This window comes from Heterodontus francisci, chromosome 31, assembly GCF_036365525.1.
Source record: "Heterodontus francisci isolate sHetFra1 chromosome 31, sHetFra1.hap1, whole genome shotgun sequence".
Taxonomy (NCBI): Eukaryota; Metazoa; Chordata; class Chondrichthyes; order Heterodontiformes; family Heterodontidae; genus Heterodontus; species Heterodontus francisci.
This window is the reverse complement of record NC_090401.1, coordinates 43,862,441-43,889,655: the sequence shown is the minus strand read 5'-3', so window position 1 is coordinate 43,889,655 and position 27,215 is coordinate 43,862,441. Positions and strand designations below refer to the sequence as shown.

Sequence of the window (27,215 nt, the reverse complement as noted above, 5' to 3'; positions counted from 1 at the left end):
GTAGGCTTGGCACTCTTGATTATTTCAGGGGCAATGCCGTCCTTTCCAAGGGCTTTTCCACTGGTTCGAGAATCAATGGCATCACTGGGTTCCAATTTTGTTGGCTGTTCGTCCATGACTGGCAGAGGCTGAGCTGCATTAAGGGCGGTCTCAGTGACAACATTTTCCCTGGAGCACAGTTCTAAGTAGTGCTCCACCCAGCAGTCCATTTGCTTGCGTTGGTCAGTGATCGTGTCCCCTGATTTAGATTTGAGGGGTGGGGAGGGGGTGCGATCTTCTTGATGGTTGGCCCAAAAGCTCTCTTAATGCCATCATACATTCCTCTGATGTTTCCGGTGACGGAGGCCAGCTGAATACAACTGCATAGGTGTTGCCAGACATTTGCACAGCGCCTGGCTGTTCTTTGTGCAGCACTTCTGGCTACTTTAAGTGCTCCAGATGTTAACTCACTGGGGACTTTCTTGTAGTTTAACAGTGCAGTGCGTTTAGCGGCTATGACATGTTCCAGCTCTTCAAAGTGAAATTGAAACCAGTCTGCATTTTGCTTCTCACGTTTGCCAAAAGTGGTCATTGCTGAGTCATAAATGGTGTCGCTGATGTGGGCCCACTTCATCTCTGCAGGAGTGTTATGAAGGGCTTTTTCAAGTGAATTTAGAAACTTATGTAACAGCTGTGGATAAGAAATTCTGTTAGTGTTGATGCGTGGGTGGCCCTTCTGCTTGGAGTGATGTCGCTTCTTTGGTTTGAGTCTAACTTTGCTGCACACCGGGGAGTGGCCAGTGTTGCAGTCCGCACTGTGGAAGCTGCGTGTGATTTGGACACTGTTTATAGAAGCTCGCCTTGCGATGACTAGGTCCAGCTGGTGCCAACGACGTGATCTTGGGTGTCTCCGTGAAACCTGGTGACAGGGTTTAGTATGAAAGAACGAGTTGGTGATGCAGAGGTTGTGATAGGTACACAACTCCAGCAGTCTCAGTCCATTCTCATTCATCCTTCCAATGCCATAGTGCCCAAGGTAGGAGGGCCATGAGTCATGGTCGGCCCCAACCCTGGCGTTCAAGTCCCCCAGCAGGAACAAATGTTCGGTATTAGGAATGCTACAAATGATATTATGGAGTTCCGTGTAGAACTGGTCTTTAACTTCAGGTGGGGAGCAGAGTGTTGGAGCATAGATGCTGAGTAGGTGTACTGGACCAGAGGCGGTGAGCTGTCGGATGGACAGTATGCGTTCCGAGCTATTTGAAGGTGGCTCTATCACGCTGAGCAAAGTGTTTCTGATGGCGAAGCCCACTCCATGCTGTCTTGGTTCTTCAGGATCCCTACCCTGCCAGTAAAAGGTGTAGTCTTGCTCTCTTAGAGATCCGCTCGCAGGGAGGCGTGTCTCCTGAAGTGCTGCAATGTCCACATTGAGTCTAAAATAAAAGCAAAATACTGTGGATGCTGGAAATCTGTAATAAAAACAAGAAATGCTGGTAATACTCAGCAGGTCTGGCAGCATCTGTGGGGAGAGAAGCAGAGTTAATGTTTCAGGTCACTGACCTGAAACATTAACTCTGCTTCTCTCTCCACAGATGCTGCCAGACCTGCTGAGTATTTCCAGCATTTCTTGTTTTTATTCCAAATCGAGTCTACTGAGCTCGTTGTTAACGATGGCGGTCTTCTGAGAGTCGCTGATTTGTGTAAGGTCTTCCGACAGGCCAGGACACACAGTTCTGACGTTCCAGCTTGCAAAACGAAGGGCTGGTACCTCCTTTCCTTTTTTTGTCATGCTGTTTGTTGCAGTGTTACAGTCCACTTGTCGGGCAATGACCCTGAGCTCCAAGCACCCACTGAAGCAGGTGGACTGCGGCGGGACAGAACCTTTCTGACCAGGCCTGGTTTTAGGCACGCGGTAGCTGTTCAGTGAGATGCGATGACCTTCCCACCAACAAAGGCAACCCGTGGCGCCCAATCTCTATGCTAATTCAGCTGGACTTATAACCCGTAACTGCTGCCTTCCGTGTTGTTTTGGTCACTGTGAGGTGACTACGGAGTGACCTCTCCATGGCGCATGCCTGGGCGGAATATATGGAGGTTGTGAGTTGCCCAAGAGTCAAAACCCCCATCTCGGCCTTCCTGGTGGGGTCCAAAGGAGTGCAGAGCACGACGTTTGGCACCGGTATGGCTGCTGGAACTGCTGGAAACATGCCAACGGTAACATATGACTGCCTTAGCGGCTCTGGATTTTCTGTTAGGGTCTACTCCCATAGCCTTGGTCTCTCCGGGGACGCCCACAAGGCAGTGGGGTTGTTAGCTCCTATCCCGGAGCAGGGGCCCTAACAGGTAAACTGTGCGATTTCATGGAGGGAGAGGGAAGGGGGTGCGAGGAGGGAGGGGGTGAGGGGAGAGGGGGTGCGAGGGGGTCCGACGAGGGTCACGACCCTGGCGAGCAGGCCAGCCCACAGCCTGCAGGGCCTCCTCGATGTCGGCATCCTCCAGGCCCTCCAGGATTACTGCAACATAATACAGCCACATTCATCTGATGATATCCACACTATTAAAGCCTATTTAGCTCATGATACTGGCAATGTGGGCAATGCCGTCAGAGATCCACTGGCATATATAAATCACACACAAGGATGCAGCATGAAAGACACATGGAGGCAAGCCGCACAAAAATACATACACAAACATATGACAGATCTGCAACCATTTACTTTTGACAATCAAATACACAATTACAGAATGACTGTAAAAACTGAAATCTGCACACCTTTATGTAATGTATATGTACTGCGTGTCTCTACCGATGTTGACCTCACCTTGTGTTTAGGACATTAATACTTACTTGCTCCAATTATTTTTCTCCTTCTACTCTGTCTACACACCATGCACCTGAGATCAAGGCAGGCAGGTCAACATCTATGTCACTGTGTCATTAAAGCAGACCAGAGTAATTTGCTCTCCATTTTGCATGGTACCTGGTCTCTGCGCAGTGACTCTCTGCAACGGCATGGGTAAAATTTCAAAACTCTCTAAAGGTTGAAAACTGCCATAAGACCCATGTCTCTATGACCGATAAATGTTATGCATTTGATGTTCCGACACCCTGTTGCACTGTGGAACAAGAAACCGGGTTCAAAGGGCAAGACCTTTACAGCCTGCGAAAAAAGCAGAATTTCAGCCCATCAGTCGGCTGGAAATGAACCCAAGTCCCAGAGTTCAACACTATTTGAAAAGTCCATTTAAAAAAAGCCCATGTTTTAATGGGCAAAAAAATAACAAAAAACACTGCTCTCAGCACTGAACATTTCAACTAAAAATATAACATAAGAAATAGGAGCAGGAGTAGGCTGACTATCCTTCAAATGAGATCCTGAACTGGGCAGTAATGGAGTGAGATCTCACCAAAACACTGCAAGCTACAGTATCAACTATTCATTTCCTCTGGGCACTTCAAACCATCTTTATTACAAGCTTCACTGTATTGCTGTTAACTGGACGGTTTATCATACCAGATAAAGAGAGATGAATCATACCTCTTTAGAGAGCCGGGTGAAAAGATCGCCTCCTCTGAGGAAGTCCAAGATGAGGTAAAGCTTTCCTTCAGTCTGAAAAGCTGCCAAAAAAGAACACTTTTCTAAGATATGCACATCATCTCCTGAAAATAATTAGGTAATAACAAACAAATTACACAGGACTGGCTCTGGAACTACAAGTGACAACCCTTTCAAGTGGTTCTGCCATTCATCAAAAGCAGGACGCAGACACCAAGAACTAAGGACAGTAGCGAGACAAGGAAATACTAGTCCTGACGAAGGATGTCACATCCACCTATCACTTCCCCATTTGACCAACTAGATCGAATTTTTTGAAGTAATAAGGAAGATAGATGAGGGTAGTGCAGCTGATGTGGTCTACATGGATTTTAGCAAGGCTTCTGACAAGGTCCCACATGGCAGACTGGTTAAAAAAAAAAGTCCATGGGATCCAGGGAAATGCAGCAAGGTGGATACAAAACTGGTTCAGTGGCAGGAAACAAAGGGTAATTGTTGACGGCTGTTTTAGCGACTGGAGGGCTGTTTCCAGTGGTGTTCCGCAGGGTTCAGTATTGGGTCCCCTGCTTTTTGTGGCATATATTAACAATCGGACATAAATGTAGGGAGCATGATCAAGATGTTTGCAGCTGACACAAAGATTGCCCATGTGGTACATAGTGAGGAGGATAGCTGTAGGCTGCAGGAAGATAGTGATGGTCTGGTCAGATGGGCAGAAAAGTGGCAAATGGAATTCAACCTGGAAAAGTGTGAGGTGATGCATTTTGTGAGGTCAAACAAGGCAAAGGAACAGACAATTAATGGGAAAATGCTGAGAAGTATAGAACAAGTGAGGGACCTTGGAGTGAATGTCCACAGATCCCTGAAAGTAGCAGGACAGGTCAATAAGGTGGTTAAAAGGGCACATGGAATCCTTTTCCTTTATTAGCCAAGGTATAGAATATAAGAGCAGGAAGGTTATGCTAGAACTGTATAACTCATTGGCTAGGCCACAACTTGAGTACTATGTGCAGTTCTGGTCACCTCATTACAGAAAGGATGTAATTGCACTAGAGAGGGTACAAAGGAGATTTACGAGGATGTTGCCAGGACAGGAAAAATGCAGCTATGAGGAAAGATTGGATAGGCTGGGGTTGCTCTCCTTGGAACAGAGAAGGCTGATTATTTTTTTTTTAGATTAGATTAGAGATACAGCACTGAAACAGGCCCTTCGGCCCACCGAGTCTGTGCCGAACATCAACCACCCCTTTATACTAATCCTACACTAATCCCATATTCCTACCAAACATCCGCACCTGTCCCTATATTTCCCTACCACCTACCTGTACTAGTGACAATTTATAATGGACAATTTACCTATCAACCTGCAAGTCTTTTGGCTTGTGGGAGGAAACCGGAGCACCCGGAGAAAACCCACGCAGACACAGGGAGAACTTGCAAACTCCACACAGGCAGTGCCCGGAATCGAACCCGGGTCCCTGGAGCTGTGAGGCTGCGGTGCTAACCACTGCGCCACTGATTGAAATGTACAAAATTTTGAGGGGCCCGGATAGAATGGAGGTGAAGAATCTATTCACCTTAACAGAGAGGACAGTGACGAGGGGGCATAGATTTAAAGTGATTGGTAGAAAAATTAGAGGGGAGACAAGGAAAAACTTTTCACCTAGAGGATGGTGTGGGTCTGGAACTCACTGCCTGAAAGGGAAGTTGTGGTAGAGACCCTCAACTCATTCAAAAGGAGTCTGGATATGCACCTCAAGTTTCGTAATCGGCAGGGCTATGGACCAAATGCTGGAAGGTGGGATTAGAGTAGGTGGATCGTTTTTTGGCTGGCACAGACATGATGGGCCAAGTGGCCTCTTTCTGTGCCTTAAACATTCTATGATTCTATGATTTGGGGCACCCAGTGCATCAAGTACTCTCAGGTTCAACATGATAACAGCTTGACATTTCCACATTGGGCATCCACATGGTCTGAGGGAGATAACATTTTCTGACAAAGTTTGAGTAGCTTTGCAGTGCTCGAACCCATTGTTTAACGCAGTCCCATATGGGAAAATATTGTTTAAACTAATAGGACTAATATCCACTAAATTTGATTAAAATGCACCTGTAAAGTATTTATAACAGTTGGAAATACTCAGCATCTCTAATTGCATCTGTGGAGAGATAAATGGAGTTAGCATTTCAGGTCAATGACCTTGCGTCAGAAATGGAAAAAGATAGCGAGGTAATAGGTTTTAAGCAAGTATACAGGCAGGGAAAGGAAGAAGGGGGAAAACACACAAAGAAAGGTCTGTAATAGCATTGAAGGTGGGAGAGATTAAATGGCAAAAAGGGTGATGGTGTAGGCAAAAGGAGCTGGTAAGAGGACAAGTAAAGAAACAAGAGCTAGGTCCAGAGGTGGTGTAAATGGGAAAACCAGAATCATCACAATCAGCTGCCGTCCAAAAGCAAAACAGAAAAAAAAATTAAAAATGGGGGCAGTGACTTTGACCTGAAATTGTTGAACTCAATGTTGAGTCCAGAAGACTGTCAAGTGCCTGATCGAATGGCGAAGTACTGTTCCCCAAGCTTCTGTTGAGCTTCATTGGAAAAATGTCAAAGACCAAGGTCAAAGTGGGAGTGGGACAGAGAATTAAAATGACAAGTGGCCCGAAGTTCAAAGTCATGCCTGCAGACTGAACAGACGTGTTCTGCAAAATGGTCACCCAATCTGCGTTTGGCCCCTCCCAATTAAGAGGACACCGCATAGTGAGCAATGAATACAGTATACTAAATTGAAAGTGTAAGTAAATTTCCATTTCACCTCCGCTCAATCCGCAAGCATGACCCCAAGCATCCAGTCATGTAATTTTAATTCTCCGCCCCACTCCCACTCTGTCCCTGCCCTTTACACTGTTCCAGTGAAGCTCAAGATAAGCTTTAGGAATAGCACCTCATTTTCGATTAAGCAACTTACAAACTTTGGGGCTCAACATTGAGTTCAACCATTCAATATCATAACCTCTTCCCCTTTTACTTTGTGCTCTTGTGTTTATTTGTTTTTCATGTTTCTGGACAGCAGCTGTTGGTGATGATTCTGCATTTCCAGTTTACACCAACTCTAGACCCATCTTTCATTTCTTTACATGTCTCATAACCATCTCCTTTTGCCTTGCACATTATTCCTTTTGTAATTTAATTTTTCCTGTCTTCCACCCTCTCTCAGACCTTCCCTTTCACTCTTTCCCCCTCCCCTCCTTCCCTGACTCAGTACTTGGGTAAAACCTGTTACATTTCTAATTTTTTGTAGTTCTAACAAAAGTTCATTGACCTGAAATGTTAACTGTTTCTCTCTCCACAGATGTTGCACTTATTTCAGATTTCCAGCATCGCAGTATGTTGCCTTTGTATTTATAATAATTGCAGGATTATTGATTCTATACTTTCAATAAACAGACTGAATCTTGAGATATAGGTTGGCAAAGATTTAAAACATTTTTTGGAACAGATTCCAGTCAGCCTGCCATCGTGTGAAGTCTTACACCACATGTGCATACTATCATCCTATCTAATCCATTCCTTCAGCTTATCAAATGGAACCTTCTGAAGTGGTACCAGTAAGGCAACATTAGTAGATTATTTAGCATTAGGATACATTAACAATCTTAGAGGGAATACGGAAACACTGTAGTTGTGGGGAACCAAGGCATGATGGGATACTTGGCCACTGTCCTGGGAAGTTGTACAACTCAGTACCGAATTGCCTCCACATCTGTGTGAACATGCTGTCCTTGCTTCACTAATCAAAGAGATAAGGGTGAGGCTGGAGACGGGACAGGGTGCCATAAACTATGGGAGTTGGTAGCTTCAAGGTTTGGGAGGAGATAGCAGGAGAATGTTAGTGGGGCAATACAATCCAGTTTGTTGATTAAGCTGCAGACCTGGAATGTGTCGGGGTAGCGTGAACAAATGTGTAATGGTGATTGTATCCTATAATTGTGTGTTTCAAATTCTTTCGGTGTTTGGGTGAATCAGAGGGCTTTTTCCTTGCATGTGCTTAACAAAATAAAGTCCTTATTTGCTTTAATCCCGTGGACTCGACAGTGGTTATATTTTCTCCACAACGCTTTGGTGACAAACATCAACTCTGTTCGATATAATTATCTTTTGTCAGATACAAAAATCATAATGACTGCAGTGGGCTGACCAGAACTGATGAGCCAATTATTTTTCTTCCAGTCTAAACCACATAACTGCTCTATTCCAATTCCCTTCCCTGCCAAGAAATAAAGCAAAAATCTCACCGTAATGCAGCTTCACTATGAATGGATGATTTACATCCACGAGGATGTCTCGTTCCAATTTAGTCCGGACACGATCCCGCACTGAAACAAGTCAAAGCTATGGTTGATACAAGGCTGATGAAATCATAAGCAGGTACCTTTTCACAAGCACTGTCCATTAGCATTGTTTTTCCCCCACCTTCCCTCTGTCATAAACCCTTTTGCTAATCAATGCTTCTTCTATGAGCACTGTTTCTATAATGTGCTCAGCAGGATCCTACCTTTCAATGTTGCTTTCTTCAGAACCTTCATAGCATAGAGCTGACCTGAATCTGGCGCTTTGATCTTTCTCACCAGAAACACCTACAAAAGCAAAATAGAAACTGTAAATCACAGATTTTTGTTAATCCACTCTAGGATTCCATTGCTAGAGACTGCATTTTGAAGTGATGAGAAGGCTTGCATACTCCAATGACCCGAACAGCTATGCTGGCAGGAGTATAACTCTTGGTATGGCTACCCAAGCTAGACTGGTCATAAGGTAGGAGCCAAACTAAAGACCCCTAGTAGAGGGTTGAGAGTCAGGAAAATGACCAATTGATGGAAAAATGCTTTTCATTGTGGAAAACAACTGGAGACAAGAAGAGTCTGTTATAGTCTTGTAAATATAATCATCAGCTGTGAAAACCACGACCATGTAAGGCAAAATGATACTCCAAAAAAGTCAAATATTTTGCTCTGGATAGACAGCAGACTAATCTAACTATAGGGCATTTGTTAAACACTCAGAACTTAGCTGTTGACTTGGGAAGCATTTTCAATAAGCTACAAATCTGGTAAACTGTTTATTCCAGTGATCTATATGAGACAATCATGGTCTTTTGGAATCAATGGAAAGAGAGTCACATGCAAGATTAACATCTTAACAAATTCTTCTAAAGTGTCTAAAAAGGTTTTTGAGGGCTAGTTTCGACAACTCAATCCCAAGCAGAGACACTGCAATCTTGTTTTAAAAAAAGCAGCAACTCTAATCCAAGAGCAACAAAACTACAGGCTTATCTCGACAATAATGATCTCATTGGTGGAAAGCCGCTTTGAAGAGGGAAATAAAAAATTCTATTTCGTTTCAGTAGCTGCCACTGCAAGCGATTAATATAGATATTTGGTGAACACATATAATCGGATTACAACTGAATTTTACGAGTTCATAAATTCACCAGGTCTAGGGACTGATTTTAAATCGCCTTTATAGTGTGATCTACACTGGCTGCAAAAAAATTAGAATTTCTTCCCTGCAAACTGTTATAAAATCCATAGGGCATAACAAAATGTTATTAGAATTAGAGGGAAATTTTAATCCCCAAAAATGGGTAAGTTTGGGTCGGGTGAGATGTTAAAATGTTAAAAATTTGAAATCCAACCCTAACCCACATTCTTCTATTGTTAAATGAAGCAGGACATGGTGGGGGTTGAGGGGGAGGGTGATAGGGAGATGTGGGGGCGGATGGCTTGTGTGCAGCCTGAGGGAAGAAAAGAGAGGTCTAAAGATGATGTAAATGGGAAAAGCAGAATCATCATCAACAGCTGTTGTTGGGTTGCTGCGCAGCAGCGTGTCTTAGAGGGAACACTGCCCCCACCCACCCCACCTCTCCCGACCTTTCCAATCTCTCCCCGACTCTTCCGATCTCCTCCACGAGGCCTCAAATCTCACTTCTGGCCTCCAATCTCTCCGCAACTCCTTTCCGATCCCGCTCCTCCCTCTCTGTTCCCTGACTGCAGCCTGGTGCCAAAAGCTGATCCACATGACAGTTAGCCAGCCTCTCAATCTGGCTGGCTACGGCCAGGAAAAAGAGATAAAAGATGCTAATAACATCTTGCTGTTAAATCAAAGTGATTACTGACAACACAGCCGGCAGCTTACATCAATCGACATCAATTGGTTTCTACCCTCTGCGCATGCGCTGCATTCTGCAGTGCCAGGACTGGTTGGCGCATGCGCAGATGACGTCATCGCGTAACACGAGCAGATGGTGGGGGGATCCGGGCCGGAGAGAGCAGGGGTGGGGGGAGAGGGGGGTGGGGAGAGCGGGTAGAGAGCGGGTGCGGGGAGAGTGCAGCTGAAAACCTTGTTGGTGGCGGGTGCGCTCTTCTCCTTCCCCCCGTCGCCTGCCTGCTCGCTCATACTCCCCGCCCGCTCGCTCACAGCCCCCGTCCCGCTCGCTCACCGCCCGCTTGCCTCACCCCTGACCGCTGGCTCACCCGCCCGCCTGCTCGTTAACTGCCCGTCTGCCCGCTCGCTCCCTCCCCGGCCCGCTCGCTCCCTCCCCTCCAGCCATTGTGTGCTGCCATGTGTTTAGGTTGCCATCATGTGATTATTTGAGCAGCGCCATCTTTAATCCTGGCAGCTGCCTGACGTCGCAGACTGTAACATTTTAGTGACACAGGCTGCATTTGCGCATGTGCCATTGCAGTGCCACCTAGTGGTGGCATTGTCAGCAAATGCAGCCCTGCTAAATTTGGCAGTTCCTGCCGGATACCCGTTCCTCCGGGCTTCCCAACCTCAAAGTAGTCCCTCCCAGCTACCTCCCTACCTCCAAATTAATATCCAGCCCACTATTGCAGAGAAATGAGGTCACAAGACATACTGACCTTTCCAAAGGATCCCTGACCAAGTACTTTTAGCAGCTCGAAGTGGGACGGATCGGCTTTTTCTGACCCCTCTTTCACATGATGGGTAATGTTGATCTCTTTTATGTTTCCTTCATCCTGAAATACGAGATTAGCACTGTTAAAAATGAAGCTCTCTCCCAACTTACTCTATTCGCGTTCACAACAAAAGGCAGCTTTCCATTTAGCAGACTTGTGCCTCCTACGAGCTAAAACTTACAACCTTGCCTTTGACATAAATTAGATGGAGATTTGCCGAGATTTCACTGAATGGTGGAACAAGTTCAAGAAACTAAATGACCTACTCCTGTGGTTATGTTCCTATGATAAGATGCTGCAGGACTAACAAGCATCCTTTTACTAGACCGGTAGGCATCAGAAATCAATATTCAATGCCCGATTGTTTCCTTGCAATGCAGATACTGACCTGCTCCCTTTCAAAACTGCCTTCATTGCCCCCTCCTCAAAAGACATACCCTTGGCCCCTCTGTCTTTGCAAACTCCCACCCAAGTCCAACATCCCTTTCCTCTCCAACACCGTTGATTGTATTGTTGCCTCCCAAATCTGTTCCCATCTCTTGCGCAACTCCCCGATTGAATCTCTTCAATCAGGTTTCTGCCCTTGCCATAGTATTGAAGTGGCCGTAAAGTCACAAATGACACTCGCTCTGATTGTGCACTATCCTGCCTCATCCTGGATAACCTTTCCGTAGTCTTTAATGTGGGCATCAACATCACCTTCCTCCAATGCCTCTCCTCCGTTGTCCAGCTGAGTGGGATTGCCCTCGCTTTGTTCCACCCCTTCCTATCCCATCATAGCCAGAGCACCTCGAGCAGTGTTTTCTCTCCCTCGTGCCCCACCACCGCCGTACTGTTATCTCTGAAGTCCCAAAAGAATCTACCTGTGGCACCCTCCTCTTCTATAAGCCTACTGGTCCAACATTCAGTCCTGGATGAACCACATTTTCCTCCAGCGAAATATTGTAGGACTGAAGCTGATACCTTTGGACCCCGCCTTAACCTCCATTCCTTTTCTTCTCGTTCAATCCCTTTGCCACCTTTGGACTTAACTATTCCAAAGCTCTCCTAGCCGACTTCTCATCCCCCACCCTCCATAAATTTCAGCCCATCCAAAACTCTGCTGCAAGTTTGCTAATCCGCACCAAGTCCTGCTCATCCATCACCCAAATGCTGACCTACAGTGGCTCCTGCTTCCCCTATCCCTTCCAATTTAAAATTTTCACCTTAGTGTACAAGTCCCTCCATGGCCTTGCCCCTGCCCATCTACCTATGTAATCTCTTGCAGCCTTGTAATCCTCCAAGAACTCAGCTTTCCTCCAACTGTGGCCTTTTATGCATCCCCAATTCCTTTTCCCCACAACAGACAGCGATGCCTTCAACTGTTGAGAATCTAAGCTCTGGAATTCTCCCCTTAAATCTTTTAACCTCTTTGTCCTCCTGTTATAGTGAATGTAAAACCTCCCTCTTACACCAATGTTTTAATTACCTCTCCTAATATCTCTCTTTGTTGGCTCAACATCAATTTATATCTGATTATTCTTCTGTGAAATGCCTTGGGACATTTCCCTACATTAAAAGTGCTGTATAAATGCAAGTTGTTGTTGTTGTACTTAGAGGCAAGTACAGATGAGGCAGCTATTCAGCTACCCTTCCATAGCAATCTATAATCCTGGCCCCATCACAGTCCCTAATTCTCTCTCAAATGGTTTCAAAGTTTTGTATCTATGACCTACTCTGTCCAGAAGACTATTTCAGGCAATAATCCTGATATCTGTTTTGCGGATGCCTTTTATCAATTTGTACACATATACTGTAAATGTAGTGTCAGGCTCCTCATCAGACCCCTTTCCTATCCTGAGTGGCGTGAAACAGGGCTGTGTTCTCGCACCTACACTGTTTGGGATCTTCTTCTCACTGCTGCTCTCACATGTGTTCAAGTCTTCAGAAGAAGGAATTTTCCTCCACACAAGATCAGATGGCAGGTTGTTCAATCTTGCCTGTCTTAGAGCGAAGACCAAAGTACGGAGGATCCTCATCAGGGAACTCCTCTTTGCTGACGATGCTGCATTAACATCCCACACAGAAAAGTGTCTGCAGAGACTCACCGACAGGATTGCGGCTGCCTGCAACGAATTTGGCCTAACCATCTGCCTCAAGAAAACGAAAATCATGGGACAGGACTTCAGAAATGCTCCATCCATCAATATCGACAACTACGCTCTGGAAGTGGTTCAAGAGTTCATCAACCTAGGCTCAACTATCGCCAGTAACCTGTCTCTCGATGCAGAAAATCAACAAGCTCATGGGAAAGGCATCTGCTGCTATGTCCAGAATGGCCAAGAGGGTGTGGGAAAATGGCGCACTGACACGGAACACAAAAGTTCAAGTGTTTCAAGCCTGTGTCCTCAGTACCTTGCTCTATGGCAGTGAGGCCTGGACAACGCATGTCAGCCAAGAGCGACATCTCAACTCATTCCATCTTCGCTGCCTCCGGAGAATCCTTGGCATCAGGTGGCAGGACCGTATCTCCAACGCAGAAGTCCTCAAGTCTGCCAACATCCCCAGCATATACACCCTACTGAGCCAGCGGTGCTTGAGTTGGCTTGGCCATGTGAGCCGCATGGAAGATGGCAGGATCCCCAAGGACGCATTGTACAGCAAGCTCGTCACTGGTATCAAACCCACCGGCAGTCCATGTCTCCGCTTTAAAGACGTCTGCAAACTCAACATGAAGTCCTGTGACATTGACCACAAGTCGTGGGAGTCAGTTGCCAGTGATCGCCAGAGCTGGCGGACAGCCATAAAGGCGGGGCTAAAGAGTGGCAAGTCGAAGAGACTTAGCAGTTGGCAGGAAAAAAGACAGAAGTGCAAGGAGAGAGCCAACTGTGTAACAGCCCCGACAACCTATTTTATCTGCAGCGTCTGTGGAAGAGTCTGTCACTCTAGAATGGGCCTTTATAGCCACTCCAGGCGCTGCTCCAAAATCCACTGACCACCTCTAAGCGCTTACCCGTTGTCTCGCAAGAGAAGGAGGCCAAAGAAGAAGGGTGTCAGGCAAACCCCTACCTGCCAAGACTGAGGCACACATTATTTCACTACATGAACATTAAAATTTTAAATTGCAATCTCTGATTGGAAAGACATTTCCTTGGTAACAGACAATGTTGAAGCAATGGGGGATCCAGCAGCGTTCCTAATACACAGAAGTGGTCGGACTAGTTTTGGTCATATGGCTGACTGGCTGTGACAGAGAAATTTGAACCTCCAACCAAGGATGGTAAAGAGACTGTTCCATATAAGGAACTAGTGACGTGACTAGCCTGCTGGGCAACTTGGGAGTTTTTTTAAAATTTGAACTTCAGACAGAGGGATTTGAGGCACAACGCCGTGTGATCCTGGAACTGAAGCAAGAACATCTCTCTGTTGCCTGCCAGCTCATCTCTCAGGAAACGGAAACCATTGAAGACACATGAAACTCAAAGAGAGAAAGGTTTGCCACGTGAACAAAGTTTTCAGATTACTGGGCCCCAACAAAATGCAAGAATATAATTTCAATCCAGGATTACAGCGAGCTCGAGACACAGTATCAAGATATTGCCTCAAACTGTTCTACTTAGCTTTTCTTCTGCTCTTTCCTGTCCCTATTTTTGCATGTTTATATCGCATGTGCATGCTAGCGTGAGCGCGTTGTACATCCGTAGGCGTGAACCGTATTAGAGTTAAGTTTAAGGTTTCATAAATTTCATCTTTCTGCTTTAAACCAAAGAAAGCCTTTTGCCTTATAATTGGAAAGTTGTGAACAAGGATTCACAAAGGGAGAGCTCAAAACACAGTGTGTTTAAAATTAAACCCTGTTACAATAAGACCAGGTGAAGACAGCAAGCGATCCCTAGACACATTGCTCATCTGGTCCTAATAGTGGCTTAACGTGAAATGGTGGTCAGGATTGCTTTCTTATTTTCAACTTCATCCCTTATAGAACGTTGTAATGTTCTCCAGCATTTGTATCCTTTCAAGGACAAAGAGTCCAAGTTTTTCTGATCTTTCCTGATGTAGTCCTGACGTTAGGAATCAAACTTGTGACCCTTCTCTGCACCACTTTGGATAGTTCCCTTGTTACTTGGTAACCAGAATAGAACACAGTATACAAGATGCCACCTGATCGGAACAATTTGCACCCATTTAGGACCTTTAACATAGCAAAGTGTCTCAAGGTGCTTAATAGGAGCATTGCCAGGCAAAATGTGACACCATATCACTGAGCGTGGCAGCCTCAGACCTGCACTCTGATTTCAGCATTCTGTTTTCTTTATTTTATTTATTTAGAGATACAGCACTGAAACAGGCCCTTCGGCCCACCGAGTCTGCGCCGACCATCAACCACCCATTTACACTAATCCTACACTAATTCCATATTCCTACCACATCCCCACCTGTCCCTATATTTCCCTACCACCTACCTATACTAGGGGCAATTTCTAATGGCCAATCTACCTATCAACCTGCAAGTCTTTGGCATGTGGGAGGAAACCGGAGCACCCGGAGGAAACCCACGCAGACACAGGGAGAACTTGCAAACTCCACAAAGGCAGTACGTACCCAGAATTGAACCCGGGTCGCTGGAGCTGTGAGGCTGTGGTGCTAACCACTGCGCCGCCCCCTTTGTTAATTGCTGCTCTCCAATGGCTGAAAATAATCATCGTTAAGCCTACCATCATTTTCAGATCTATTTCAGTCCCTTCTATAACTAGTCTGACACCAGTCATTAAGTACCTTCCCCTATTTTCTTCCAATACTTAAGATCATATTTTCCTAGAGAGACCCACTTACCTATTGCCTAGGTCATACTGTTGTTTCCTCGTTCCTTAGTCACACTCTGCTTTCTCTTTCATCCCCCACCAGTTTATCATTTGCAAACTGGCTTACTTTCCCCACTTATTATAAGAATTTCCTACTACTCATTCCTTCCTCTCTTTCATCGATTCCTTACCCACTTCCAAGTTTTACCTAGTATATTTATAACCTTAAGCTTGTGTAGCAGTCTTTCATATGGACCTTTATTAAAGGCGTTCTGGACGTTAGTCTTTAAGAAAGCCCTATGATATATTCTGGACTCATGATAACATTCATCTTGATCATTTACTACAGAAACTACATACTGGAATGATTTTTTAAAAACCATGGAAAAGCGATTACTGTGTACACCAAAACCCTTCAATGACACACATCACAGAAGACAGAATTGTAAAGCCAATTAGTCTTTACCGAATCTGATCACACATATCTCAGATAGTATGGGGAAAAAAAGATGTCACTGACTTCGGATAAAGATTAAAAGCATCCAATGTCTGCTGCAAGTTACATTTCACAGTTTCAATTAAAATTTTGCCAATCAAAATTTCACTTCACAGTTGCTAAATAAGAAAACATTTGCTTGCTATTTTGTACTGACCATGATATATGCAGAAGCTAAAGCACATCCATACTGAATTTATCAACTGCCACAGAACAGCAACTACACATTGTGAAGAATGTAGGAGCCTAGAATGAGAACTGGTTTTAAAAAGGGGGCAGGGTTCAGGTGAGGGGAAATTTAGGAAGTTAATGAGAAAGGACAAGGTAATAGTGCAGGGTAGCTATATGACTAACAATAACCAGAGTGTGACAGGAAAGGTCAGTGTGTACGAACTTAAGAGTGCACCAGCAAATGTCAGAGTAGCGAAAATGGTAAAAAGATAGAACTGAAGGCTCATCTGAAAGCGTGCAGCATTCATAACAAGATAGATGAATTAATACCACAAATAGAAATAAATCAGTACGATATAACAGCACTACAGAGACATGGATGCAAGGTGACCAAGGCAGAGAACTGAATATTCAAGAGTATTTGACATTTCAGAAGGACAGGAAGAAAGGAAAAGCGGGTTGGGTAACTCTGTTAATAAAGGATGATATCAGTACAATAGTGAGAAATGATCTTGGCTCAGAAGACCAAGATGCAGAATCAGTTTGGGTGGAGATGAGAAATAGCAAAGGAAAGAAGTCACTAGTGGGAGTAGTTCATAGGCCCCCTAACAGTAGCTACACTGTAGGGCAGCGTATAAATCAAGAAATAATAGGGGCTTGCAAGAAAGGGTCAGCAATAAGAGTGGGCAATTTTAATCTTCATATAGATTGGACTAATCAAATTGGCAAAGGTAGCCTGGAGGATTTTTTTTATTCATTCATGGGATGTGGGTGTCGCTGGCTAGGCCAGCATTTATTGCCCATCCCTAATTGCCCTTGAGAAGGTGATGGTGAGCTGCCTTCTTGAACCGCTGCAGTCCATGTGAGGTAGGTATACCCACAGTGCTGTCAGGAAGGGAGTTCCAGAATTTTGACCCAGCGACAGTAAAGGAACAGCGATATAGTTCCATGTCAGGATGGTGTGTGACTTGGAGGGGAACTTGCAGGTGGTGCTGTTCCCATGCATTTGTTACCCTTGTCCTTCCAGTTGGTGGAGATCGCAGGTTTGGAAGGTGCTGTCTAAGGAGCCTTGCGTGTGTTGATGCAGTGCATCTTGCAGATGATACACATTACTGCCACTGCGCGTCGGTGGTGGAGGGAGTGAATGTTTCTGGCTGGGGTGCCAATCAAGCGGGCTGCTTTGTCCTGGATGGTGTCGAGCTTCTTGAGTGCTGTTGGAGCTGCACGCATCCAGGCAAGTGGAGAGTATTCCATCACACTCCTGACTTGTGCCTTGTAGATGGTGGACAGGTTTTGGGGACTCAGGAGGTGAGTTACTCACCTCAGGATTCAAAGAACAAAGAACAGTACAGCACAGGAACAGGCCATTCGGCCCTCCAAGACTGTACCGATCTTGAGGCCTGCCTAAACCAAAACCTTCTGCACTTCCGGGTACCGTATCCCTCTACTCCCATCCTATTCATGTATTTGTCAAGATGCCTCTTAAATGTCGCTATCGTACCTGCTTCCACCACTTCCCCCGGCAGCAAGTTCCAAGCACTCACCACCCTCTGTGTAAAGAACTTGCCTCGCACATCCCCTCTAAACTTTGCCCCTCGCACCTTAAACCTATGTCCACTAGTAACTGACTCTTCCACCCTGGCAAAAAGCTTCTGACTATCCACTCTGTCCATGCCGCTCATAACTTTGTAAAACTCTATCATGTCGCCCCTCCCCCTCCGTTGTTCCAGTGAAAACAATCCGAGTTTATCCAACCTCTCCTCATAGCTAATGCCCTCCAGACCAGGCAACATCCTGGTAAACCTCTTCTGTACCCTCTCCAAAGCCTCCACGTCCTTCTGGTAGTGTGGCGACCAGAATTGCACGCAATATTCTAAGTGTGGCCTAACTAAAGTTCTGTACAGTTGCAGCAGGACTTGCCAATTTTTATACTCTATGCCCCGACCGATGAAGGCAAGCATGCCGTATGCCTTCTTGACTACCTTATCCACCTGCGTTGCCACTTTCAGTGACCTGTGGACCTGTACGCCCAGATCTCTCTGCCTGTCAATACTCCGAAGGGTTCTGCCACTTACTGTATACTTCCCACCTGCATTAGACCTTCCAAAATGCATTACCTCACATTTGTCCAGATTAAATTCCATCTGCCATTTCTCCGCCCAAGTCTCCAACCGATCTATATCCTGCTGTATCCTCTGACAATCCTCATCACTATCCGCAACTCCACCAACCTTTGTGTCGTCTGCAAACTTACTAATCAGACCAGCTACATCTTCCTCCAAATCATTTATATATACTACAAAGAGCAAAGGTCTCAGCACTGATCCCTGCGGAACACCACTAGTCACATCCCTCCATTCAGAAAAGCACGCTTCCACTGCTACCCTCTGTCTTCAATGACTGAGCCAGTTCTGTATCCATCTTGCCAGCTCACCTCTGATCCAGTGTGACTTCACCTTTTGTACCAGTCTGCCATGAGGGACTGCTACTAGCCTCTGACCTGCTCTTGCAGCCACAGTATTTATATGGCTACTCCAGTTCAGTTTCTGGTCAATGGTAGCCCCGAGGATGTTGATAGTGGAGGATTCAGCGATGGTAATGCCATTGAATGTCAAGGGGAGATGGTTAGATTCTCTCTTGTTGAATAGTCATTGCCTGGCACTTGTGTGGCGCGAATGTTACTTGCCACTTATCAGCCCAAGCTTGGATATTGAAGTCATAGTGTGCATTAGGGACAGTTTCTTAGAACAATACATTCTGGGATCAACCTGGGAGCAGGCTATTTTGGACCTGATAATGTGTAATGAGACAGGATTACTTAATAACCTCATAGGAAAGGATCCTCTCAAGAAGAGTGATCATAACATGATGAATTTCACATTCAGTTTGAGGGCGAGAATTTCTGACCAGAAACTAGTGTCTTAAACTTAAATAAAGACAATTACAAGGATATAAAGACAGAAGACTAAAGTGAACTCGGAAAACATTTTTTAAAATAAGACAGTAGAGAAGCAGTGGCAGACATTTAAGGAGCTATTTCATAACTCTCAACAAAGATATATTCCATTGAGAAGGAAAGACTCTACAAGAAGGATGCACCATCTGGGGCTAACTAAGAAAGGTAAGGACAGTATTCAAATTGAAAAAAAGGCATCCAATGCTGCAAAGAATAGTGGTAGGCCAGAAGATTGGGAACATTTTAGAAACCAGCAGAGAATGACTACAAAAATAATAGAGGGAGAAATTAGAGTATGAGAGTAAACTAGCAGGAAACATAAAAAGACAGTAAAAACTTCTACAAATATGTAAAAAGGAAGAGATTAAGCATGGGTCCCTTAGAGGATGAGACTGGGTAATCAATAATGGGAAACAAGGAAATGGCAGAGACTTGGAAGTATTTTAGGGTAAAAAAAGCATGTGGCAAAATGAATAGAGGTTTTACATTTGCAGTTTTCCAATCCACTGGACTTGATGGCCTGTATCCTAGGGTCTTAAAATAAGTGGCTGCAGATAGCGGATGCATTGGTTGTAATCTTCCAAAATTGCCTCTTTTCTGCAGATGTAGATGGAGTGTATTTGGATATCTGAAAGGCATTCGATAAGGTGGCACATGAAAGGTTACTACACAAGATAAGAACTTGGGGGTAACATATTAGCATAGATAGAGGATCGGCTAACCAACAGGATACAGAGTGTCAGGGTAAATGGAGCATTTTCAGGTTGGCAAACTGTAACTAGCGAAATGCCGCAGGGATCAGTGCTGGGGCATCAACTAATTACAATCTATATTAATGACTTGGATGAAGGGACCGAGTGTATTGTAGCCAAATTTGCAGATGGTACAAAGAAAGGTAGGAAAGCAAGTTGTGAGGAGGACACAAAGGGCTGGATTTTATGGCCCTGCTGCTATGAACAGCCCGCACGTGCTGCCTGTGAGCTGCCATGCCGCTGCCAGCCTCCTCGCAGCGGCCTATGCTAATGACCCGGTCGAGCTGTTCCCCCACACACCCCTCCCCACGAATCACACTGAGGGGGCAGCCTCTCCCAATGCCAGCAAAGGCGTCAGCTGCCTGTGCACAGGCGCTGGTGCCATTTTTAAAAGGGCAGCTGGCAAATTTACGTTTTTATGGTTATATCCCCGCCCCCACTATTCTGTTCAAAAGTCCGCCACCCCTTTCCCACCTCCCAAAACATTTATTTTCCACACTTGACCTTCCCCCCCTCCCCTCAAACTGAACAAAGTGCAGAGGTCACCCCTTCCCACCATCCCCTACACTAATGGCGAAAATTTGACCCCATTCCCCCCCACCCCCACTAAAAATCTTAAGATCCTCCCTTCCCCACCACTGCGGCGCCTGCTTTCCCCAGATGGGAAAGTGAAGGCGAGTGAGTGCCGGCCGCTGCTTAGAAGATCACTTAATCAGAGTCCCGTCGCCCAGCAGCAGGGAGGCCACCATGGAGCCTTGCCGCCATCGGGAAGATCAGGCCCAGCATTCCTGGCATTGGGCTCTGTGGCGGGCCGCTGCCGGAACGATCTAATGGCACCCCCTCCATGAAGCCAGACATCGGAAGCTCTATAAAATCCTAGCCAAAGTGTCTGCAAAGAGATATAGATAGGTTAAGTGAGCGGGCAAAAATTTGGCAAATGCAGTATAATGTGGGAAAAATATGAGGTTGTCCACTTTGGTGGGAAGAATAGAAAAGCAGATTATTTAAATGGACAGAGACTGCAGAATGCTACAGTACAGAGGGATCTGGGTGCCCTTGTACATGCATCACTAAATGTCAGCATTACTGATATTCTAGGATCCAGGAAGGGACTCCAATTAAGTACTTCCAATTGGACAAACCTTAGGATTAGGATGACAAATGGAATGTTGGCATTTATTGCAAGGGGGATGGATATAAAAGTAGGGAAGTCTTGCTACAACTGTACAGGGCATTGGTGAGACCGCACCTCAAGTACGACGTACAGTTTTGGTCTCCTTACATAAGGAGGGATATACTTACATTGGAAGCAGTTCAGAGGAGATTCACTCAGCTGATTCCTGGGGTGAAGGGGTTGTCTTGTGAGGAAAGGTTGAGCAGGTTGAGCCTATATTTATTGGAATTTAGAAGAATGAGGGGTGATCTTATTGAAACATACAAGATTCTGAGGGGCTTGACAGAGTAGATGCTGAGAAGACGTATCACCTCATGGGGGAATCTAGAACTAGGGGGCACAGTTTCAAAAATAAGGGGTCTCCCATTTAAGACGTGGAGGAACTTCCTCTCTCAGAGGGTCGTTAATCTTTGGAAATCTCTTCCCCAGACAGCAGTGGAGGCTGGGTCACTGAATATATTGTTACGAACAGGTAGTTAATCTTTTTTTTCTGTGAACAAATTTCTTCGTTTTCCCCAACCACCTGTCCTTAAATAGACTAGTGATTGAATTTCTTTCCCTCCCTTAAACTCTGATAATAAATGACTGCAACAACAACACGGTTGTTAAGAGTTAAATCAAAGAATTAGGGTTTATTTACACACTTGTACACAAGGGAAGGGGTTTAACTTTGCCACACACACTTACAATCATTCAGGGAAAGGTTAAAGGCATAAAAAGGCAAGAACATTTACCAAATAGAACTATAAACTAACATGAATTTCAGTTAAAACTAGTGTCCGTTTAATTTATCAAAAACAGTCCGAAAATTAGAGATCACCGATTAGAAGTGCCGAATAGGGGAGGAGCTGTTGGAAATATCTCTTCTCTTACAAATTTCTTCTTCCTTGCACTCAGATATAAATGGAGGTAGCTTAATTTTGCTGAAGTCACATTTTTCTTAGATAGAGAGGAAGCTAATAGAAGGCAGGTTTTCTTCCATTGTTGCAGACCATGTCTTTAATTTTCTTCACTGTTTGCAATCTGTGTCTTTAATTTTTTGGCTTTTGCAGACCGTGTCTCAGAGAGAGGCGTGCAGGTTCAGGCAGCTGGACTAATCTGACCCAAAGGCAGCTGTGGAATGAAGACATGCTGTACCCTCAAACTATTACAGTTTCAAGTCCAGGTAGGTTGGACAGGGGTTTCCTGGGTCCTAAAACTAGACCCTTTTCAAGTTGTTGTCCATTTTGACAATCAGAACATAGAAGTAAAAACGTAAGCATGATGTATAAAATGGCGGTTGACATTCATACTCAAATGCACAAAATACAATTTCCAAGGGGGTTCTTATCTATTCATAACAATATTCAGGGCTGAGTTGGACAGATTTTTGATCTACAAGGGTGTAAGGGGTTATGGGGGAGCAGGCAGGAAAGTGGAGTTAAGACCACAATCAGATCAGTCATGATCTTACTGATTGGCGGAGCAGGCTCAAGCAGCCGAATGGCCGACTCCTGCTCCTATTTCTTATTCTTATGAAACACTTTAATTCTATCACTAAATAAACCCTAATATTACAAAAATCAAGTTGCTTGAGTGTTAGGAGAGCTCTAATATGCTATTACTAAACCTTGAAAATTAAAAGAGATTTGAAATTTTAAACAGGTTAATTCTGTTTTCTGTACATTTCTTTCTTCCCCCTTTTCTCTAGTTTCACTTGCTATTATTTTAACATTAACTAGAATACTCTGATCAAATCAAACCACTATTCTGCATGCCAAACCTATTGTTTAAGATTTACTCTGTGAAAAGTACCCAGCAGAAAATGTATTTTATATTTCTCCACCATTTTATTTCTAGCTTCATTCCATAAAGAACAGAAACAACAGTCATGGGGCTGTATAAAAAGATAGACTCACAGCAATTATGTTTTTGTCACTAAGCATACAGCCACACCCAGGGCAACAAAATCTATAGTCATACGAAAGGCAACAAAATCTATAGTCATACCCAGAGGTGGGAAAGGGACAAAAGCACGGCATAGTCATAGACACCCACTGACTGAGGTGGGTTGGAGAGGGATAAGGAGTAGATTGGTAGTGTCGAGGGTCATTCAGAGAGCACCTACTGTAATGAATGACAGTTACACACAAACAGCTACCGGATTTGACTAAATAATTCATGGATCTGAGTCCCAATGCAAGTAAAAAAACTTCATGTTTAATCAAGCATAAAATAGAATTCAATGACATGTTAACATCTCATTCTTTTCTGTGAAGTGGCTTTCACTTCACTCCAGAAGACGGCCCTCCATCTTCAAAATCCCACAGCTGAGAATTATCAGAATATGAGTTCTGACAGCCACATATTTAATAATCTTACACTGAAGTGGTATAGTACACTCCAGAGCTTAACATTACAAGAATATGAATGCTATTAGTGCTGATAGATGATGTCAGTGTTAATAGCTGGTAAGAGGGACCATAACTTCCCACTTCCTTCCTGAGCTGTCTATTTAAAAATATATTTACATTTACAGTTTGAGATACTTGTAACTGTTATCGTGATGCCATTTATGTATGTTCTTTGTTGCACAAAGTTCTGGCAATATTAGAAGTTGTGGCACATAAGTGTGGAGAGGAACTTCTGATTCTCCTTAGACAGGTGATAAACAGACAGCAGTGCTTTGAATCAGAGATCAGTGGGTCATGGGAATATTTTATCAGGGGGGGACTGTTCCGGAGGCATTAATGGATTTTATGTAGATGTACACATTGTTACAAGAGGTTTTATTTTTGTACTAAAATCTTAGAATTCTATGTGTTTTAAAAAACTGAAAAAAGGCTTTTCAGTGGACATGGACATCTGCAAATAGCTGAATTTTTTGGATGCTGACCTTGTCCACAAGAATAGGAAAGCAAGCAGTTTCAAGGAAGCCAGCCAGGAGTTTTAACCTCCTCAGAGCAAAACTTTGAATGGCAGAGGAGATACTCTGTCTAGTCATGTGATCAGCTCAGGAAGGTTTATTTTCACTTTGGACCCTTTTAAAAACCAGTGAGTTGGACAAAGAACTGGCATTTGAAATTGGTTTTCTGACCTGCCTGGAGATCAAAGTGGAAGACCCAGAAAAAGACCTCTCTCTGTAAAAAGGATACCTGCATCTCTTGAAAATAAACCCTGTATTTGTAAGGCAACAGATTCCTATTGCCTCCTGTCTCTGAAGAATTCCTGCATCCAGTGTGGTTCCTGTTACCTCCTGTGTTTTGGGAAATCCTGGAACCTGAAGAAAGCTTCTACTGCTATACTGCTGCTGAGTCCAAAGCAGACCTCTTGCTACACCCCTGCTGAAAGACCTATGTGATGACTGCCATAGTCAAATTGCCTTGAATGCCTACCCATCACAGACTGTTCATCAACCTCGCCTGGAGAGACTTAGAGTGGCATCCAACTATTCAACTCTGGGAGACCCCCCCCAAACCAAAGTATTTCCTACCAGAACGTGACAAACTGAATTATTTTATTATTCCTTTTATTCATATGAAACAGCTGCAAACCAGAATCTATTTTTCCCCTGGTTAACTTTTTTTTGAATGTATGTGTGTGTGCATGAGAGCTAGGGAAATAAGGAGCTTTTCATACATACATATGTATATAGATTTATCTCATCAGTAAAGACTTTTGTTTTCTCTAATAAATAGTTAAGTTGTTCTTTAAAGAAATCTGGTTGGTGTGCTGTATTTTGGGGGACAAAAGAGTCCAACTGACTATTCTTTGGTAGGTGGGAAAAAAATTATTGATTAGCTGTGACCAGTGGAGAAGTGGGACTGAATTAACAGTGCATTTCTCCCACCTTGGTCAAAATATATATAGATACATATATAGAAATTGCAGTACACAAGAGTGTTGTGGTAGTAGATGTGTTGATGCTGATTCAATCAGCAAAAAAACATTACACCCCAGCAGAGGAGGTCACAGTATAGTTGAATGTTTTACAGTGAGACTAAATGTGAAACAAATCATTCATTAATAGGCTACAATTTAAGTGTTCAGCTGAGATGAATACTGGTGAATCATCATCAAGACTATGAAATAACAGTACTAATACTTCACAAATAGTGATTTCATTTTTCTCTAACACCCCTCTCCAAACCTGATAACTTCTAGAGTACAGTTCTGCAGTTGGTGGCTTCTCTCAATTTTTTTTTAAACTTGTGAACTTGGACTGTGGGTATTGATTAGTTACCCAACTGAATATAGCATCGCAATTAAATATGGTTCACTCCTAGCCAGATGTTCACACATATACTCCAAGCAGGGGTCACTTGTGACGAAGAGCACCTAGATTTCTGTCCCAACTCAATCATATTACTCAACTGAAAGTTGGGACTGAACCTGAGACTGTGGGTTAATAGCATACCACCTACCATTAAGCCATCAGAGGGGAAACCCTAAGATAGTAATTCTAAAAATTCAAGATCAGGAGTTATACGTGATTTTAATAAAGAATTGAATTTTGCCCCTTGTATCACAACTAGTTAATGGTGAATTGCTGCTTCCTAGCTATGCATCTGTAAACTGAATTCTCCTCCTTTCCCCTCCATGTTTTGAAATTTCAGGAGGTACTGCACTTTCACACAAGACTTTGGGGGTGTAAATAAAATCCTGAGGCATTTACAAGGAAGATAACATATTTGAGAGGTTAAACCCATCAGATAAGATTGAACAGGCTCTGGCTCTTTTCTCCAGAAAAGAAGACTGAGAGATGGCCTGATTAAGATTATGAAAGGTTTTGATGGGCTAGATGTCGAGAAGTTGTTTCAACTTGTGGGTGAGACCAGAACTAGGGACCATAAATATAAGATGATCACTAATAATTCCAAAAGAAAGTTCAGGAGAAACCTCTTTGCTCAGAGTGGTTAGAATATGAAATTCACTACCACAAGGAGTAGTTGAGGAAAATAGCATAGGGGAACACATGGGAAGAAAGGAATAGAAGGATAGGTTGATAGTGTTAGATGAAATAGGGTAGGAGGCTCATGTGGAGCAAAGACACTGGCATGGACCAGTTGGGCTGAATGGCCTGTTTCTGTGCTATAGATTCTATATAGTTCTTTGTATTGAGTTAACAATGTGGCATCTGAGGTACTACAGTCGATCTCAATGTCTCTGGTCTGCAAAAAGGAGTGAGCTTGGATTAGCCTCTCAGATCCTAGAGTCTGATTTCAACCAATAATTTTCTTATCCAAGGCGAGAATGACACCTCTGAGTCAAACTGAAACATAAGGCTGGACTTCTAGCCCCTGCGGGGGCCGGGGGTGGAGGCAGGCGGATGCTAAAAATAACACTGTGGCGGGCATGCTGGTTCCCCTACTCCATCCTGCAGAGGGCAGGGCGAGGGAGTGGGGTTGGGGGTGGGGGCAGGCTTGTTAAAGATCCCTCAAGACCAATTAAAGCAGGCCAACTGGAATTTTCCAGTTGGCCTCCAGGTTCCCGCCAGCAGCAGGACCCACTTTAGCTGCCTGGAGGCCGCCTCCTGACTGCAGACCAGGGGCCGGCATTCCAGGCAAGCTTAGAGGCCCTGCCTACCTGCCTGGGTGCAGGGTCAATTAAATATTAAAAATCTGGGATTGAAAGCTAGTCTCAGTAATGTTGCCATGAAACTACCACCAACTGTTGTAAAAACCCATCAGGTTCACTAATGTCCTTTAGGGAAGGAAATCTGCCTTTCTTACATGGTCTGGCCTAAATGTGACTCCAGATGCACAGCAATATGGTTGACTCTTAACTGCCCTCTGAAATAGCCTAACACGCCACTCAGTCGTCAATGGCAAGGATGGACAACAAATGCTGACCTTGCCAGTGACGCCCGCATACCATGAAAGAATTTTAAAAATCAGCCACAGTCCAACCTGTAAAGAGGCTCCCCCCACCCACAATGGTGACCTAATTGCAAAAGCCATTTTGTTTTAAAATTGAAAATGTTGGAGAGAGCGCACCTCCATGTTGAAGCGCACCCTCTGCCCCACTTACCCTTCTTTGCATGCTACTGCTACTTTCAGGCTGGAAGGCCTCAGAATGGCCCTCCTGCTTTGAGAGCCCACCCGCCATCCTTAATTGGAAGACAAGCCCACCCTGTGACGATTAACTGGTCACTCTGGGGAAAATCACATCAAGCAACTGTTGCCCACACATTGGGGGCTTCTGTCACCCATTTGAGCCTGACAGCAGGGTTCAGAAGCCTGCAGGGAAAATCCTGCTCATAACCTCCACAAGTGAATAAGCATAGAGAAAGCTTTCAAAGGAGAATTTTTCAGAATTTCGTCTTGAAAGCAATAGGTAATAGAGTGAAATCTCCTGTATATGAACGAACACTGTAATCTAGATTTACATTAAGTA

General features: G+C 44.3%; 1 protein-coding gene across 6 annotated transcripts in view; it reads right to left on the bottom strand.

Annotated features, from left to right (window-relative positions):
* The window catches only part of rps6ka1 (ribosomal protein S6 kinase a, polypeptide 1), a 229,046-nt gene that overhangs the window by 63,712 nt on the left and 138,119 nt on the right, over positions 1–27,215 (bottom strand). For 5 of the 6 annotated variants that reach the window (XM_068011445.1, XM_068011446.1, XM_068011447.1 and 2 more), the window contains 4 exons: positions 10,454–10,570; positions 8,086–8,167; positions 7,826–7,906; positions 3,519–3,598 (listed from right to left, as the gene is read on the bottom strand). In XM_068011445.1, coding sequence (XP_067867546.1) covers positions 3,519–3,598; positions 7,826–7,906; positions 8,086–8,167; positions 10,454–10,570 — 360 coding nt within the window. Of the gene's footprint in view, positions 1–3,518; positions 3,599–7,825; positions 7,907–8,085; positions 8,168–10,453; positions 10,571–19,400; positions 19,543–27,215 lie in introns of all 6 variants that reach the window. The other variant, XM_068011443.1, reaches the window with a different exon arrangement.